Genomic DNA, 16,714 nt, shown 5'->3' on the forward strand with positions numbered 1-16,714 from the left:
GTCCATATTTGAAGACAATTTAATTCCAGACATTTCTAATAAAAACAGACTGAAACAAACAAACGGCTCCTACAGCTAAACTCACTTGCACTTTGGCAGACCCCCTTCATCGGTGTAGCAGGTTCCACCATTCATGCATCTACATGCAAGAGGCATTGCAACAGGAGCCTCAATGGCTGCAGAAGCAAGAGCCGAGCACACACAGTGGATGAGCAACAATAAAGTCACAAGACTCAACACAAAACGACACACACGAGCAGCCAAGCGGCACGTGTCAAGAATGGGTGTATGAATGCAAAATAAGACGCCACATCGCTGCGCACACAAGGCTGAGGATGGTAAGAGCAATCCGGGCGCTGGCGTTTACCTGCGTCGCATTCTGTTGAGTCAGCATTTAGTGGAGGGGAGCCTTGTGGGCAGGCACAGGTGTAGCCCCCAGGCCGGAGGAGGCAGAGGTGACTGCAGACGTTCTTACATGGGTTGGACACTGACAACGACAGCAGAACTCATGTGCTACTTTGTGTTGATTTATTACAGAGAAACTCAATAAAATACAATTATGTTTTTGGTTAAATTGTGATAAGATTTTATGTTGACGCTTGCAGAAAGAAATATAGCTAATTTAAGTTGAGTAAGAAGTTGATAAACCTCTGTGTATTTGTTTTGATGTTCAGACCTGACTGGTTGTGCCGGTACTGCTGGTAAATACGGACTTGTGTCAGCCAGGGGTTGATTGTAAGGACCTTGACTTTATTTCCTTGCCCAAACTTATTTGTCTTCCACACTTCTCCTTTGTCTTTAGTTGTCCAGTACACGTTTCCCTCAAAGACATCCAGACTGTAGGGATTTCCGATATCTGGAACACAGAAAACAAAACAAAAAACATTTATTCATCTAGTAAACTTGAGTTTGCCATGATATTTGATCAATAATGGTAAGCTTCACTATTCTGACCTCCTGATATGACAATCTTCCTGTCTGTCCCATCAGGCTTCATGGACTCGATAATGTTTTCTTTGGAGTCACACCAGTAGATTCTGTTTCCATTCACGTAGTCCAGAGCCAGCCCAGTGGGCCATCCCAGGTCTTCTTCCTTTACCAGGACCTCTCTGTGCTGTCCGTCCATCCAGGCTGCCTCAATTTTGGGACTCTGTCCCCAGTCAGTCCAGTACATCATCCTGCTCAGAGACAGTCACAAAGCAACCTGTCTGTGACCACAAGGTGGACACAAACACCAAATTTCTGCCATGCAAACACTTTGTACCCTGATGACGGATTGACAATGATAGCTGACGGCTGATCAAGGTCAGTGTGGACCAGCCACTTCCTGTATCGTCCATCCAGTTTCGCCACTTCAATTCTGTTGGTCCCTGAATCCGTCCAGTAAATATGTCTGTGGAGAGAGATTTAGGAACACTCAGAATATATAAACAAGATAAACTGTAACATCTCTAACTAAAACATGAAATCATAATTATGTTTGGTTACCTGCCAACCCAGTCTACAGCGATGCCCTCCGGTTTGGCAATGTACCGCAGGTTCAGATCCACTTCTTTCACTGGGTTGCTCCCATAATCATTGAATGTGGTCATGTAGGCACGCTTGATGGAGCCAAACTGGGAACCCCGACCAAGAACTGTCCAGTAAACAACACCTACAGACCACAAAGGAAATGTTTTTCACCTCCTGACGTTTTGTGATCTTTCCATTTACTGTATGTTCAAAAGCAGAGGCATCCAACTTCAGCTCTTGGGAGCGAATGTTCAGTAGCTGTTTGATGCTCCAGCAATTCTTCAGGTGTCAACGTTGAAGGACAATGATAGACCAGGACTGAAGCTGGAGACCAGTGTTGTATAAAAACAGACTTACTGAGGCCTTCGCCCTCTGGGTCCCACAGGTAATCCAAGGCATGAATGTGCTCGGCATTGTCCACATAGTCCGAATACTGCTCAGAGGACAGATTGAAACGTCGAATACGAATGTTGTCCGGCAAGAGCAGGACTGGAGGATTTCCTGCATAGAAATTGATTTGGGGTAGACATTTTCTTATCATCAGAGAAAGCACAAGAAATGTTTATTTTTTGGCAATTGCTTACCTTGCGCAGCGCATTCAGTCCCATGCAGTTCACCGAAAGACACAAAGCCTTCAGCACAGAAACATTCGTAGCTGCCTTTTGAGTTCCTGCAGTCCTGAGGACAAGTTCCAAATACCTCACACTCATTCACATCTGACCCCAAGAGAGGAGGAGACAGCAAGAGTCAAAACTACAACTTCATGTTTCAAACTTGGGCTGAGTAAACATGAACGTGTTCTCCACCTTCACAGGTGTGTTTCTCTGTGGCTCTGGGCTTGTAACCGGGTCTGCAGGAGCAAACGAAGCCTCCCTGAGTTAGGTCGGTGCAGTTGTGTTCACACATGTTGGCACTGCATGTGTGTCCATGGCCCACATCTGAAAAACAATTACCCGAAGGTGTGGTGAATGTAGAGGCCAGCAAGTAGCGTGAAAAGGTTCTAGCAAATGCGTAACTAAAACACATTTGATGCCAAATGATATTTGGACACATTTTGCAAAAGAGAAAGAATTCTTTCTCTTTTGCTAAAACCTTTCCAAGGTAAGTCAACGTTAAATTTAATTTACTTTATCTCGTTAAATGAACATTACTAAAATCTAAAGTCGCTAAAGCTTGTCTAGTGCAGCAATATTGCAAATCTGTTATAAAGATACATGTAAAACGAATAAAAGGCATTTTTACATTTTATGTTGCTTCATATTGTAACTTACGGCAGCCGAGCTCATCCGACTCGTCTCCACAGTCGTCATATTCATCGCAGGCGTACTGCAGAGGGATGCACTTTCCATTACTGCATTTGAACTCCTCGTCGTCACAAGGACCGTGTGTGGGCTTTTGACCTACATGAAGGCAATGAGAAAAACAAAAACATGAATCCAGAAACTTCTACTTTTGTTTGAATGCAAACATTTAAACATTGTAGCTTAAAAGAATAAAGTTGTCAGCTACGCCAGCCATCATGAAACTGTACTCACAGTTTTCCTGTCTTTCATCCGAACCGTCCCCACAGTCATCAATGGAGTTACACAGCTCAGGGCTGTAGATGCATCGGTTGTTGTCACATCGGAAACGGAACGGAGCCTCACACTCGATGTCCACTACGAACAGAACCAAAATGCCTCACATTAAAGTTAGCAACGCATAAAATAATTTCTCCAAACCACATATATATATATTTAAAAAAAGAATTAAAATTAAACTTTCATGTGATGTTTTATTTTACTCAAAAGCACCAAAGAGCTACACTTTGGTCTTTTTTCAATGTTATTTCTTACAGCAGAGATGCAGCTCCTCGTCAGAGTTGTCTCCGCAGTCATTGTCTCCGTCACATTTCCAGTGAGGCTGGACACAAATATGGTTCCTGCATTCAAACAGGAAAGGCGGGCAGTACGTGCCGTTGGGAAAGCGGGTCGCTGGAAGAAAGAGTATTTCTGTTACACCACGATATCTGTTGTAATATCAGAATAGATTATTTTTAGGCTTTCTTTATTTGGTTTGTTGAATAAATGCAATATTTTATCTATTATTTTGTTTTTGTTTTGTACTTGTTTTGTTGTGCCTTTCTTATTTCTGTCAACTGGAGTCTCATCTCCAGTTAAAAATTGCTTAATTTTCAAGTTTCATGTGAAAACCTATAAACTATTTTTTAAAACTGTATACAGCTTAACTCTGTCTGATTTCATGGAGCAGTTCTGCTGCTGCATACACTGAAGGCTGGAGTTGAGTCATGAACAAATATAAAAGTGGTGAAAGCAATTTTGCTAGACTTTCAACTATGCATTAAATTCTGCAAAAAAAAAAAAAGAAAAGAAAAGAAATAATGTTATGTGACACTCACGGCATGATGTCTCATCCGTGTAGTCCAGACAGTCGGCGTTGCCATCACATTTGAAACGTTCAGCTATACAGTGTCCACTGGTGCACTGGAAGTAGCCAGGGGGACACGTCCGCAGCTCTGCTCAGCAAAAACAAAAACAAAAGCATCAAAGTGACAAAAAGCGTTAAGTGAAGTTCTATTTTACTCCATAAAAGTTCTTGGGATGTGAGATGAAGTGTTCATGTTCTACACCAGTTTTCTGTCCCATTCGCAGTGTACAATAAGTTTGCTTGCTTTGCGGCAGACTGCATCAATCTCCTCCTCAATAACCGGCTGTTGGTGGTCCAGCTCGTCTGGCCTTCAGACTCCAAGTTTTATTGCTTCTTTGTTTAGCGCGGCCCTTCGTTACTCACATACAGCCAGATCCCTGGCAAAAACAAAGAGCCTCCACTTACCGCAGTCCCTTTCATCCGAGTTGTCCTCGCAGTCGTTGTCATGGTCACAGACCCAACGGTTGGGAACACAGCGCAGGTTGTCACAGCGATACTCGCTCTCGGTGCACGATCGTGGCACTGGGAGAAAACAAGGAAACAGAACCATGGCACCACAAAACTTTATTAACATTAAAAAAAATATTTTGCCAGTCTGCAAAAATCCATTTTAAGTTTTTTCATCATCTTCAAACTCAGTCTTACACTAATGCATCAAATGAGCTGGATGTTATATTTTAAGTTAATTACAAGTTTTTTGAAACCTTAAACCTGCAACTGCAGCATGTTAAGGTTTATCGTCCTTATTTAAAAAGCTGTGTTAGACTTATTAGCTGGGTTGTTTAACATTGCCAAGGACAAAAGGTACAAGACTCCTTCATTCCCTCCTTTTTACACATAGAGGACATCCTGTTTCTCTAGGTGCTGATAAGACACCTTTCTCACTGCTACACACTGAAGCCTTTCAAACATCTCCCCAGATATTGGATTAAATATCTGCAAAACTGCACTTTGCCATCAGCATCCTTTCTCACTCAAACAATCAGCCCAGCAGGAGCTATAGAACAGCACATTTTGCAAATATACTTTTTACATAAGTTTTTATGAGATTATGCAAATTTTATTGCAAAAGTTTCAAATAGTTTTTTAATTGTTTTCCGTTCCAATCCTATATAGGAACTTTTGTTTGGTTGATTTGTGGAGCTGCATTAAGATCAGTTAAAATCTGTAACCATTAGAAAATATAAACTGGATTATCACAGTTTGTAATCACTAATAGCGTCATTAGACAAGACTACAAACAAAATGAAATGTAGAATTCAATCTGCAGGCAAAAAAAAAACTGTGAAATGTTCTTTTTTGTACTTCCCTGTGTTTGTTCTTAAAATTAAAAAAAAGGTAAAGGAGGTGGTTGAATGTTCAACTCTGATGTAGGAAACAAACAAAATAAAATGTAAAAAGTCTCTTTATTCTTAAAAATTCTAATAAGAGACAAAGTCTCAAATGCTAACCTTTTTTCAGCCACTTTCATGTCTCATGCTTATATACTTATCAAGATTTGGAAAATTACAAAATTAAATTTAGTTTGTCTTAAAAAGTCTTGAAAAGACGTTTTAAGACCATGTAGAGTCCTTGATCCCCACAAGATCCGTCACACCTGTCTAAATGCTGCTGAATGTGTGTGTTTGCCACAGAATCACTCACTGCAGCTGCGTTCATCTGAATTATCTCCACAGTCATCAGCTCCATCACATCTCCATCTCAGCGGGATGCAGCGGTGATTGTCGCAGCGGAAATCCCCGGTAGGATCGCAGGTCACTTCCTCTGAAAGGACAGAAGAGGTTGCTGTTTTTCCTGCCCATTGCAGCTCTCTGAATAGATATTATTTCTGTGAAATGCCAGATCTGAAAAATTTAAAATATTGATTTTTTGACTATTTTCCTGTGACAGACTAGCGACATGTCCAGGGTGTACCCCACCTCTCGTCTGAAACGGTGTGAATAAAATGGATGGATGGATGGGTGGATGACTATGTCCCTAATCAAAGGGCTCTTTAGATTCCCAGATTTAGACTTGAAAATTTTACAGGATTAATTTCGCAATCTTGAGAAAGTTTTTTTTTTTTTTTTACGTAGGGAGCATATGGAAATAATCGGAAGTATTTAAGGCATGATACAAGCAAACCAAATGCCTACTGTTGCATATTTGTGCAGCTGCCTCATGGGGGAGCTGCACACTGAGATTTAATGTTTAGGACTGTCCTATGTTTTCTCAAATTCAATGATAAACAAAAATAAAACTTAATCCAATAACAGAAAATAAAATACTGAAGAACCCAAAAAATAAATATATAAATAAATAAATAAACGGACAGATGCATTTTCATCATATTATTGTTTAATAAATGACACTGAATTTTGATTAACTCCTGATATGTTTACATTGTTTAAATGAAAAGTTAGAGTAAACGTATATTTTAATATATATATTTTTTTTTAATTTGTCTCTGGATTTTTCAGGCCAAGAACTGCACATTTTCTGAGGAATGTTGTTGTTTTAAGCGTCTTAGCTGACCTTTGACTCCCTCGGGCATAACAAAAGGTTCCTAAACTTACCATATAAGATGAAACTCAGTTGTCAACATGGAACACAATTTACTAGAGAAACAATTCTGGATCTCAAACCACTTTCCTCCCAACAAGTCCATAAAGAAACAAGCGAGGTTCCCATCTCTTGGATTTAGAGTTGGACCAGTGGCTGATATCAAGGTGAACCCAGGTTTTAAAAATGCACCGTATTCAAAACTGCGAAAATTGCACCATCCTTTCAGTCTGTCTTACGTAGATGCAAAGTGCTAGAGAGAATTTGTTCTGTTGCTGCACGTTGTCACTCAGCTGGCTGAAAGAAGGCTGCTACAACTTTTCACCAGTTTTTTTCAATGTTTTGAATTCCTTCAAACAGGGCTGTTTTCTGCCACATATCATGAACTTTGTAGCTTTGTCAAAGCATTGCATCACCTCTATTTCTGAGGCAGAACCACACCACATGAAATGCATAAATGGTAGATGTACTTTTGAACAAAAAATACTAAAAGAAAAACAAACTCCTCCAAAAAAGCCAGACGAAATGAAAAACAATCGCACAAATTCAAAATGTAACTAAATTTACTTTAGGAAAACTAGTGATTTATTATACTAAGAAAGCACTGACAAATAGATATTTCTAGACTTGAAATGCCATTCATATTCATAAATCATTCAGAGCTAACAGAAGAATTCAGCGATGAACTGGAAGTTGCACATAGGAATAATATCCAGGCTTGTACTCTCAGCAGACGTGTCAGCTTGAAATGGAAGACATCTTATTTTTTAATTAAAACGCAAAGGTCTAAAAGGGAGGAGGGCAGAATGCCACAGACAGATGTGTGAGCTCTATTCATGCCAGTTCAGCGTCCGTCTGAGGAGGATAAGACTGCCGGAGACGAGAACCACAGAAGGAAGAGGAGTGAAACAGAGCTGGTCTGAGCTGTCTCTACCACACAGTGCCGGAGGGCGGAGAGGGGGGTCAAAGATAGCGCGGCGTACACGAGTCCTGCCCTTCTAGACCTCCACCTGGCCCATCCTCTGCATTCTTACAGGAAGATTAGCGCAGATCTCCCCTCCTGTGCAGGCATGGCACTAATGGAGTGAGGGTCTCTGATAAGAGATGGGAGGGCCGCAGCCGAGTGTATCTGGATCGCAGCAAGTACAAAGAGACATATATGAACCCTGCCCCCACGCAAGGACAGAGCACACATTCACATATATGTTGTCTCACACCAATGGACAGCTCATAAATCTGCGGTGCTTCCAGGGAGAGGTAAATTAAGGGGGAGGAAGAGTGATGAGACGATCTCCATCAGCACCTCCCTGCACCAGTTACACAGGAGGCTGACGGCTTGGCTAATTGCCGTTATTCACTCCTAAAGAATTCTCTAGAGTAATCTAAGATTGATAAAACAACAACAAATACAAAATAGAAACCAGGGAACTCAAGAAGAGCTCTCATTGTGGAAAGGGGGGTTGTTAAAGAGACTCACCACAGCTCTGCTCGTCGCTGTTGTCTCTGCAGTCGTTGTGGCCGTTGCAGATGGACCAGAGTGGGACACAGCGATAGTTGGTTTTGCAGGCAAATTCTGTGTGGTTGTCACATCGATACGCTGGACCCACTTAACAAAAACCAACAAGAGACAGTTAAGATAAAGGCCTAAGAGTTTTGTATTAAATACATAACAAAAATACATTGATTGTGAAGGTGAAAGAGAAAGAATTTGTGGTTTTCAAACTGTATCTATATAAACTGTCCTATATCTGGCGCCACAAGCCAGATATAGGACACAAAAAAATTTCACTTGCTAATATTTTGAAAACCTCTTGCTTCCCCTTCACAATGCACTACTTTCCTTATAAAGTCCTAATAAAACTCTAATGGGAAACAGAGAAGGACAAAGCAATGAGGTAAATTCTTGTAAGCTACTTACTGCACTCCTCTAGAGGCTCATCTGAATTGTCACCGCAATCATCATCAACGTCACATTTCCAGCTCTGTGGGATGCAGCGTCCGTTGCGGCACTTGAACTGTCCCGGGCGACAGGTCCTGGTGGCACAGTGGACAGGGTCCTCGTCTGACCGATCGCCACAGTCATCCTCACTGTCGCACTGCCATGACTCGCTTATGCAACGCTTATTTGCACACTGCCACTGATGGCTTTCACACTGGTGTGTAGCTGGGAGGAGCAAAGTCAAACAACAACCAGTCAGAGTCAGAAATATAAACAGGTTCATGTAGTTCATCCAGCGGCTAAACCACCTACCACACAGCACGGCATCTTCATCCGAACCATCGGGACAGTCCAGGTGGCTGTTACACAGAAAGTGTGAACTGGTACAGTTTCCATCGTTGCACTGAAACTGGCCCAAGCTGCAGTGGCGAATAGGACAGGTAGAGGGCTCATCTGAGCCATCCCTGCAGTCCCGCTGACCATCACATTTCCACCAGATAGGGATGCAACTGTTGACACAGAGGCAGGTCAAACCAGTGTGAACCAGAATATATTGAATAACACAAAACTAACAAGCTCTCCTTTTATTATCTGAAACATACACAATTACACGGTAATATGAACAAATTTGAAAGGTTAGTCCAAGCTCTGTGAAGTTATTATCAGTAATAGTTCCCCTTCCTATAGGGAAAATATGTCATATCATGTTATCTTGTTGTAAAATTAAGTAAATCTTTTCTGTTGGAGGAAAAGTTACCCTGTATCAATTTAACTTCACAGGCTTATAAAAGCCAGCCAAAACTGGCAATATATGTCTGACTAGCTTTCAGTCATCTATTACTGTCAGAACTTTTATTTTCAAACAATTTCTCTCACACAGTGCTACGTCACCTCTGCTCCAAATAAAAGTGTTTTACTGATCACAGCGGGATGAGTAGAAAAACATACTTTGATTGTCAAGTCACAGTTCTCAAAGAGATATCAGAATCAGATCAAATGTGTGTCGAGGTAAATGTCTACAAAATAAAAAAATAATAAATTCTCATTGATAAATCTTCAATAATTAAACTGTTTCTTGTTTGCCGGGCAATTTTATTTACAATAATATTAGGAAAGTAGGAAAGAGGTGTCAAAAACATCTAAAACAAAAGCTTCTGTTTGGTAGTTTCCCATTCAGTTTGGTAGAGGACCTCTGGTATTTTAAGTGCCACAACGCTCATAAAGAACTGCTGCGTGTTAAAGAAATGGTGACAAACCGTTCATTGTTTGCGCATCTGTACTGGGTGCTGGTGCACATGGGCAGGCATCGGGTCACACCTCCTATTTGAACAGCCAGGAAATGGTCGGGGCAGTCACAGGTGTGTTCTCGCCCCCCGTGACGGATTAGGCACAGGTGAGAGCAGCCCCCATTGTTCGCAGCACAGGGATTGTTTACTGTTAAAGCAGGGGCCACAGACAAACAAGGTCAGTTGACCACAGCTTAGTAAATAAAGACCAGCAAGTGATGAGAGCAATGCTTGTGAAGACTCACCAATCGGCTGGCGGTAAGGATGGTATACGTGAATGTCGAATGGCCTGTGTGTGGTGTTAACCAGGGCTTCTCGATCAGAACCATCGTACTTGTTGCCTTTCTCCACAGTGCGTGTGTTCCAGTCAGTCCAGTACACAGTGTCTTCAAACACAGTCAGTGCAAAAGGGTGCGGCAAGTTTCCATCATACACCGTGTGTCTGTGCTGACCATCCAAGTCGGAGTATCTGGAAAATAAATAGAAATTAAAACATCAACTAGAGTCTGTCTACTGCGAGAAAAAATTCACCAACTTCCTGAGGAACTTACTCAATGTAGTTGAGATGTGCATCTGACCAGTAGAGTTTGTCGTTGGTGTAGTCGATTGTGATGCCGTTGGGCCACTCTATCTTGGTGGTGATGATTGCTGCTTTGTTGGTTCCATCCATCCCAACACGACCAATGAAGGCTTTGTCTCCCCAGTCTGTCCAGTAGACATATCTAACAGGAATCAGAAGAGAGTAAAACTTACACCACTTTTGCACATATATGAAAACCCAGTCTCCATCAATATGTGTATGACTGGTAAAAATATCATGGCATCAAACATGAGTTAAATCTTTTTGACCACTTCCAGCAAAAAAATACTATCTGTATTTGTGCTTTGTATGAGGTTTTATCTTCATCCAATAAACTAAAGAACGCATATGCCCTTGCGATGCATAAACTAAACTCTGTTAATAACAACTTATTTAGAGTCCTAATTATACTTACATGTCTAATTGCTTGTTAGGTAATCAAAATGGCCCTGCCACCACCAAAGTAGCACCTTTCCTGTGTACTTTGTATAGCACTAATTTCACTGCCATAAAGGTTCACCAATTGTACAATTTCAAAATCGTAAAAATGTTCTATCATAAGTCTGGGCATAACACAAGGTCTATCCAACATCAAAACATTATTATTGACCTGCAAAATCTCCATCCATGGAACTTAAATATTATATCCTATCAAATATTGCGACCCATCTGTCCTGTGTGATTGGGACATTGCACCGATTGACATTACAATGATGATTGTGATTCAATATGTTGTACAGCACTAGTTATTTGTACTTACAAAAAGCAGACAAACGTATTATGACCATAATAGTCAACATGCTGCATTTTAATTGACTTTCTTTAAGTATTTAAATAATGTTATGAGATTTTGTCCAAATACTGCCTGCGGTAAATACTACAGCTTAATATAATAAATGCAAAATCAAATGTTACTGTTCGAAGAACACAACTTAATGAATGAATGAATGAATGAATGAATGAATGAATGTTAAATATTAAATGACTGAATTGCTCACCCATATTTGGGATGCAGAACAATACCCCTGGGGTTTTCAAAGCAGTAGGTGTTATTCCCATCAACACAATGTTCAGCCAGTTTCTTTACAAAACGGCCGTCCAGTTCGGACACTTTGAGGCAATCCAGGAAGCTGTCCACCCAATACAGTTTCCTTCCTATCCAGTCAACAGCCAGGCCCTCTCCATGCAGAACTCCACTGACCACCACCTCCCGGTTGCTGCCGTTAAAAGACATCCTCTCTATCACTCTGCGACTCACATCGATCCAATAGAGGCGTTTGTCAACACGATCAAAGTCTAGAGCGACCACGCTGGTCAGGCCCTGCAGAATAAGAGAATAGGCCTGCCCGTCTGTTGACAGGTTCCTCAGGTAATAGCGGTTGCTGAAGATGAGGTAGGGAGAGATGTTGCTGTTCTGACGGCAGCTGCGTCCATCCGGCTCTCTGAGAAACCCTGGAGAGCACTTGCACACGTAGGAGCCGACGGTGTTTTCACAGATCTGACTGCAAACGCTGGGTGTCTCTACACACTCGTTGACGTCATCGCATGTTTTGCCGTCAGACATGAGGCGGTAACCTGGACGGCAGGTGCAGATGAAGCTGGTGGGAGTATCAGTGCAATTGTGGTCGCAGTGGTGAATGGATGGGTCTGTACACTCATTGATACCTGCAGTTAGAGAAGAGGCAAATGATGTCAATTTTGCTGCACTACCTCCAGTTTCTTGCAGCGTCATAAAGTTTACCCACACTCGGCATCAGCATTGTTACATGGTGTAGTGACCACACAACATGCATCTTCAATGTTAAGCGGTAAAAGCTACAATTTGACACAAAGTTTCAAATTGTAGATTTTTTTTTTTATTCCATACTGATCAAAATTACACGCAAGTGTTTTTTAATTTCTCCATTTCAGCATTACAGAATCTTTTAATTTTTTTTCTGAAACACTTCATAATGCATTAATCAATATTTGTACTTAACACTATTCTTACTGGGTACAGTAGTCTTGTGGCTACTCTACCCACTATTCTGATTGCTTATGTAAACTTCTAACAAGACTTTAGTAGTAAAGCAAACAGAATTTGAGATTTTCTACATTCAGCTTGATTACAACACAATTGTAGGCATTAAACTTAGGCTCCGATTTCTGAAGTATTGCCAGTATCTGTTTACACTCACCACATCCCTTTTCGTCACTGTTGTCGGAGCAGTCATCATTCCTATCACACACCTTCCTAAAGGGAATACAATGTCCATTTTCACATCTGAATTCTCTGGGGGGACAGGTGGGCTCAGGTGTATGGCAAATATGCTGCAGCTCATCAGACTCGTCCCCACAGTCATTGTCTCCATCACAGACAAAGTCGTTAGACACACAGCGGCCATTCTGGCATGTGAACTGGTGTGACTGGCAGGGCTGGTAAGTGCAACCTTGCTCATCACTGCTGTCTCCACAGTCGTTACGACGGTCACATCTGATTTTGAAAGATGACATCAGTTAGCCTCAACTTTTACACTGTCAGAGTACAAAGTCAATAGTTTTGAGGTTTTAAGTCCAACCTGTAGGAGCTGCGTATGCAGAGACCATTGCTGCAGGTGAACTCACTGATGCCACAGGATCTGCGGGTGCAGTTTTGATGTTCATCGAGGGCATCTGCACAGTCTGCATCTCCATCACACACCCAGTCACCTGGAATACACTTCCGCTGAGGTGGTTGGTTATTGACACAAGTGAACTCTGTGCTTGAACACGTGCGATTGGCTGGGGAAAACAATAAAATCAGACATGAGGATTTGCAAGAGCCTGGACAACAATGGTGACATATTTTGGAAATCCAAACATTCCAATCTGTATTTCAAACTGCACAGCCGTGATGGCATTGTTTGAAATGAGTCTCCTGCTGAGGCTCAAGCTCTGCTAAAGTCCCTAGCTTCAGGCATCTTATTTTTGGAGCAGCATACAAGAATCTTGATCCATCGTGAGCCAGAAAGCCAGAGAGAGGAGGCAAGCACAAAGTAACGAGTGAGGCAGGAGAAATCAGGAATGCTAGCTCCTTGGACTGGAAATCTACTGGAGACTAAGATGCTTGGGACTGTGTCTCCCCCAACAACACTATGATTGAAGAGTGCCAAAATCCTGAAAAGGAATGGCATGTGGGCAGCAGGAGGCAGCAAAGTCAAATAGTACTATAAAACAAGGGAGAATGAAAGAAAAACTTAATGAAGATGTATTAAAAAATTTTTTTTTTAAAGTCAAATAGCTTAATAACGGCAAACAAGTACTGCAACCAGAACCCTGGGCACATTCCTACCCACATTCACCAACTGGCTGTCAGTTGGTGACCAGTTAGAACCAACTGGCTGTCAGTTGGTGACCGGTTAGAACCAACTGGCTGTCAGTTGGTGACCAGTTAGAACCAACTGATGACAGTTGGTGACCAGTTAGAACCAACTGGCTGTCAGTTGGTGACCAGTTAGAACCAACTGATAACAGTTGGTGATCAGTTAGAACCAACTGGCTGTCAGTTGGTGACCAGTTAGAACCAACTGGCTGTCAGTTGGTGACCAGTTAGAACCAACTGATAACAGTTGGTGATCAGTTAGAACCAACTGGCTGTCAGTTGGTGACCAGTTAGAACCAACTGATAACAGTTGGTGATCAGTTAGAACCAACTGGCTGTCAGTTGGTGACCAGTTAGAACCAACTGATGACAGTTGGTGACCAGTTAGAACCAACTGGCTGTCAGTTGGTGACCAGTTAGAACCAACTGATGACAGTTTGGTAATACTACATATTCATCGCACACTGGAAATGATTTCCAGTTTGAGACATTGATCGTAATACCGGGAAAATATGTGACCATATCATTGCGTGGAAAATGAAGCTACACACACTGACGACGACAACACCAACTGTCATTATCATTGCAATATCAGTGTTTGAAATATACTGCCGTGACGACTCCTCAAGTGATTCGAGTACCTTAATTATTCAAATTCCTTGAGGAAAATGTATCTGTCTCGAAGCTTCATGAAATTATGTTTTGTTATTTAGCGTATTGTGTTCCGGCAGGATTATTATTTATGTTGGGCAGCGCTCTCACTTCTGCCTATGAGTTGTTGCTAAGTGCTAGCAGCATAACGTGAAATTTTCCGTGTTGTTATCGTTTTTGTTGAGGGCTACCTTAACCCTAACCCCTGACCTATAAGCACCAACTGACTGTCAGTTTGGTAATAGTACATTGCATATTCATCGCAAACGGAAAAGATTAATCAGGAAGAAAAGAGAAATTGAAATGATTTCACTTTATCAACTGAATGAATGGGGGCTGCATTACCTCCCCTCTGCAGGTTTTGATTCCTATAAGTGTTAAAATATAGAGCAAACTAATACAAATAAGAAATGCATACCACAGTTGTGTCTCTGATCTTCATCGCTCATGTCACCACAGTCATTGTCTCCATCACAGATCCATGATAAAGCAATGCACCTGCCATCATCACAGCGAAACTGATCTGTATTGCAGGTTCTGACCAGTGTGGCTGCGGAGACAGACTATACATATTAGATGTTAGATACCACAGCAAGAAACAAAGAGGTTTGAATAAAATATACCAAATCCCACACAATTTATATCTACTTTTGATGCCATCCCCTTTATGATGTGTCTATCCTGTCAGTAACTTTTTTCCCATTAGTTCTCTTGTAGCTTTTTAACTTTTGAAATAGGAAACAATACAACACTGGCAAAGCTTTCAAAATAGTCATGGCAACTTCACATTCCCATGCATGGTGAGCAATCTAAACAAAAGCCAAAGTGAGGCTCTGTAACCCCGGGTGGATAAAGAGAGGGGGAGGTGCTGTTTGTCTGAGGACATTGAGGGGCGTCACCACAGAGGAATGCAGCCCACAATAGGAGGCCTGACTGACCACATCATCAACAAAGGAATACACCACTGACTCACACTCTCCACTACATCACTCACAGGAGTCTCTCACACTGCACAGATTGGCTAACAGACACCTTCACACAATAAGTGAGCAGCTGATAAAAGGTTGGGGTGTGGGGCCGTGTGTGGCTTCGGCACAAAACTGGTAGGCTCGTTCTGGGTGTGAGAGAGTTGAGGAGCACTCACTGCAGGAGAGGGGTTCATCAGAGCCGTCAGAGCAGTCAGCTCCTCCGTCACAGTACCAGTGGGCGGGGATGCAGCGACCGCTGGAACAACGAAACTCACTCTGGGAGCAAGTGGCTGCAGCTATGTAGAAGATGCAGACAGGAAACAAGTCAGATGGAGATCATTTCACATTACAATAGCTTTTAGAACACAAGAAATCCTTGAAAAATACCATATCTGCTATAATTGATGCTATATCCAGAAAAAATACAATGAAATGATGATACTTGAAAATACTTAACAATATGCAGTAGCTAATTTCAAAACAAAATTCTGCTCCTATTAGTGCTAATGACTTGAACTTGGGGCAGTTTGGATTTACTGCTCATTTTCTAATTCACTGAATGTAAAACGCATTTTATTTAAATGCATTTTACACCAGTAGGATGTAAAATATGTTTCTGTCCAAATTAGTTTTTGCACAAAAACAAATTTAATACATATATATCTGTTAGGGTTTCTTGTGAAATCAATGTAACTAAAACAAATTCAATGTAAACTTTATATTTTGGGTGAGCGAACCATTATTGTTACTTCTAATCATGTACTTGTACTTGGCCAATCAGATACAACAAGATAAACTGTTGGATTATATGTTTTAGTGTATCTTGGTGTTTATGAAAACTGTGCTTCTGAGAGTTAAATTACTAATACAGTAACACCAATTAATACTTCAACTTTTTGATTAGAGGCATGAATGACTACTGAATAAGTTTGTTAGTTCTTCCTTAGCGACTGTCTCCACTTAGAATTCAATAGCATAGGAGAGGTTTGATGATTATGATGCTTTAATGAGCATCTCAAAGTGAAAACAAGCATTAAAGCTGTTGCTCACCACAGTGTGTTGGGCTTTCATCGCTCATATCCCCACAGTCATTGTCTCCATCACATAGGTATGACCGTGGGATGCAAATGTTGGTAGACTGACATTTTGTTTGCTCTGGCTGGCAGGTTCTTTCAGCTGGAATCATCACACATTCAAATACGGTTAGCAGAGTAAAATAAACACAGAATATTTATAGTAAAACCTAGAAATTTAAGTACACAGTGTCAAAGAATAACTATTTCTTTTTTGTCTTGTCAACAACAAGAACAAGTTATGACCAAGAAAAACATTATATCAAAGCAGACCTTTCCTGTTTCAGGTCAACTTAGATAATAAGCTATTTCTATCTGACAAATCTTGGTAATATATTTATCAGCAGGATAAAGCTTGTTAACAATTTGGTAGCACTGATGCGTTGCAGCGAGAAGC

General features: G+C 41.3%; 1 protein-coding gene across 4 annotated transcripts in view; it reads right to left on the reverse strand.

The window, feature by feature from the left end:
- Window positions 1-16,714, reverse strand: part of lrp2a (low density lipoprotein receptor-related protein 2a) — a 56,279-nt gene that overhangs the window by 3,566 nt on the left and 35,999 nt on the right. For 3 of the 4 annotated variants that reach the window (XM_044131443.1, XM_044131442.1, XM_044131446.1), the window contains 27 exons: window positions 16,295-16,420; window positions 15,421-15,540; window positions 14,695-14,826; window positions 12,844-13,045; window positions 12,463-12,758; window positions 11,284-11,950; window positions 10,257-10,427; window positions 9,951-10,174; window positions 9,676-9,853; window positions 8,732-8,928; window positions 8,399-8,644; window positions 7,958-8,086; window positions 5,584-5,703; window positions 4,345-4,461; window positions 3,911-4,027; window positions 3,348-3,485; window positions 3,048-3,170; window positions 2,784-2,912; window positions 2,319-2,450; window positions 2,097-2,228; window positions 1,870-2,013; window positions 1,489-1,654; window positions 1,265-1,393; window positions 955-1,178; window positions 677-856; window positions 368-487; window positions 86-176 (listed from right to left, as the gene is read on the reverse strand). In XM_044131443.1, coding sequence (XP_043987378.1) covers window positions 86-176; window positions 368-487; window positions 677-856; window positions 955-1,178; window positions 1,265-1,393; window positions 1,489-1,654; window positions 1,870-2,013; window positions 2,097-2,228; window positions 2,319-2,450; window positions 2,784-2,912; window positions 3,048-3,170; window positions 3,348-3,485; window positions 3,911-4,027; window positions 4,345-4,461; window positions 5,584-5,703; window positions 7,958-8,086; window positions 8,399-8,644; window positions 8,732-8,928; window positions 9,676-9,853; window positions 9,951-10,174; window positions 10,257-10,427; window positions 11,284-11,950; window positions 12,463-12,758; window positions 12,844-13,045; window positions 14,695-14,826; window positions 15,421-15,540; window positions 16,295-16,420 — 4,750 coding nt within the window. The remainder of the gene's footprint in view (window positions 1-85; window positions 177-367; window positions 488-676; window positions 857-954; window positions 1,179-1,264; window positions 1,394-1,488; window positions 1,655-1,869; window positions 2,014-2,096; window positions 2,229-2,318; window positions 2,451-2,783; window positions 2,913-3,047; window positions 3,171-3,347; window positions 3,486-3,910; window positions 4,028-4,344; window positions 4,462-5,583; window positions 5,704-7,957; window positions 8,087-8,398; window positions 8,645-8,731; window positions 8,929-9,675; window positions 9,854-9,950; window positions 10,175-10,256; window positions 10,428-11,283; window positions 11,951-12,462; window positions 12,759-12,843; window positions 13,046-14,694; window positions 14,827-15,420; window positions 15,541-16,294; window positions 16,421-16,714) is intronic. The other variant, XR_006372085.1, reaches the window with a different exon arrangement.

Source organism: Gambusia affinis, linkage group LG11 (assembly GCF_019740435.1).
Source record: "Gambusia affinis linkage group LG11, SWU_Gaff_1.0, whole genome shotgun sequence".
Taxonomy (NCBI): Eukaryota; Metazoa; Chordata; class Actinopteri; order Cyprinodontiformes; family Poeciliidae; genus Gambusia; species Gambusia affinis.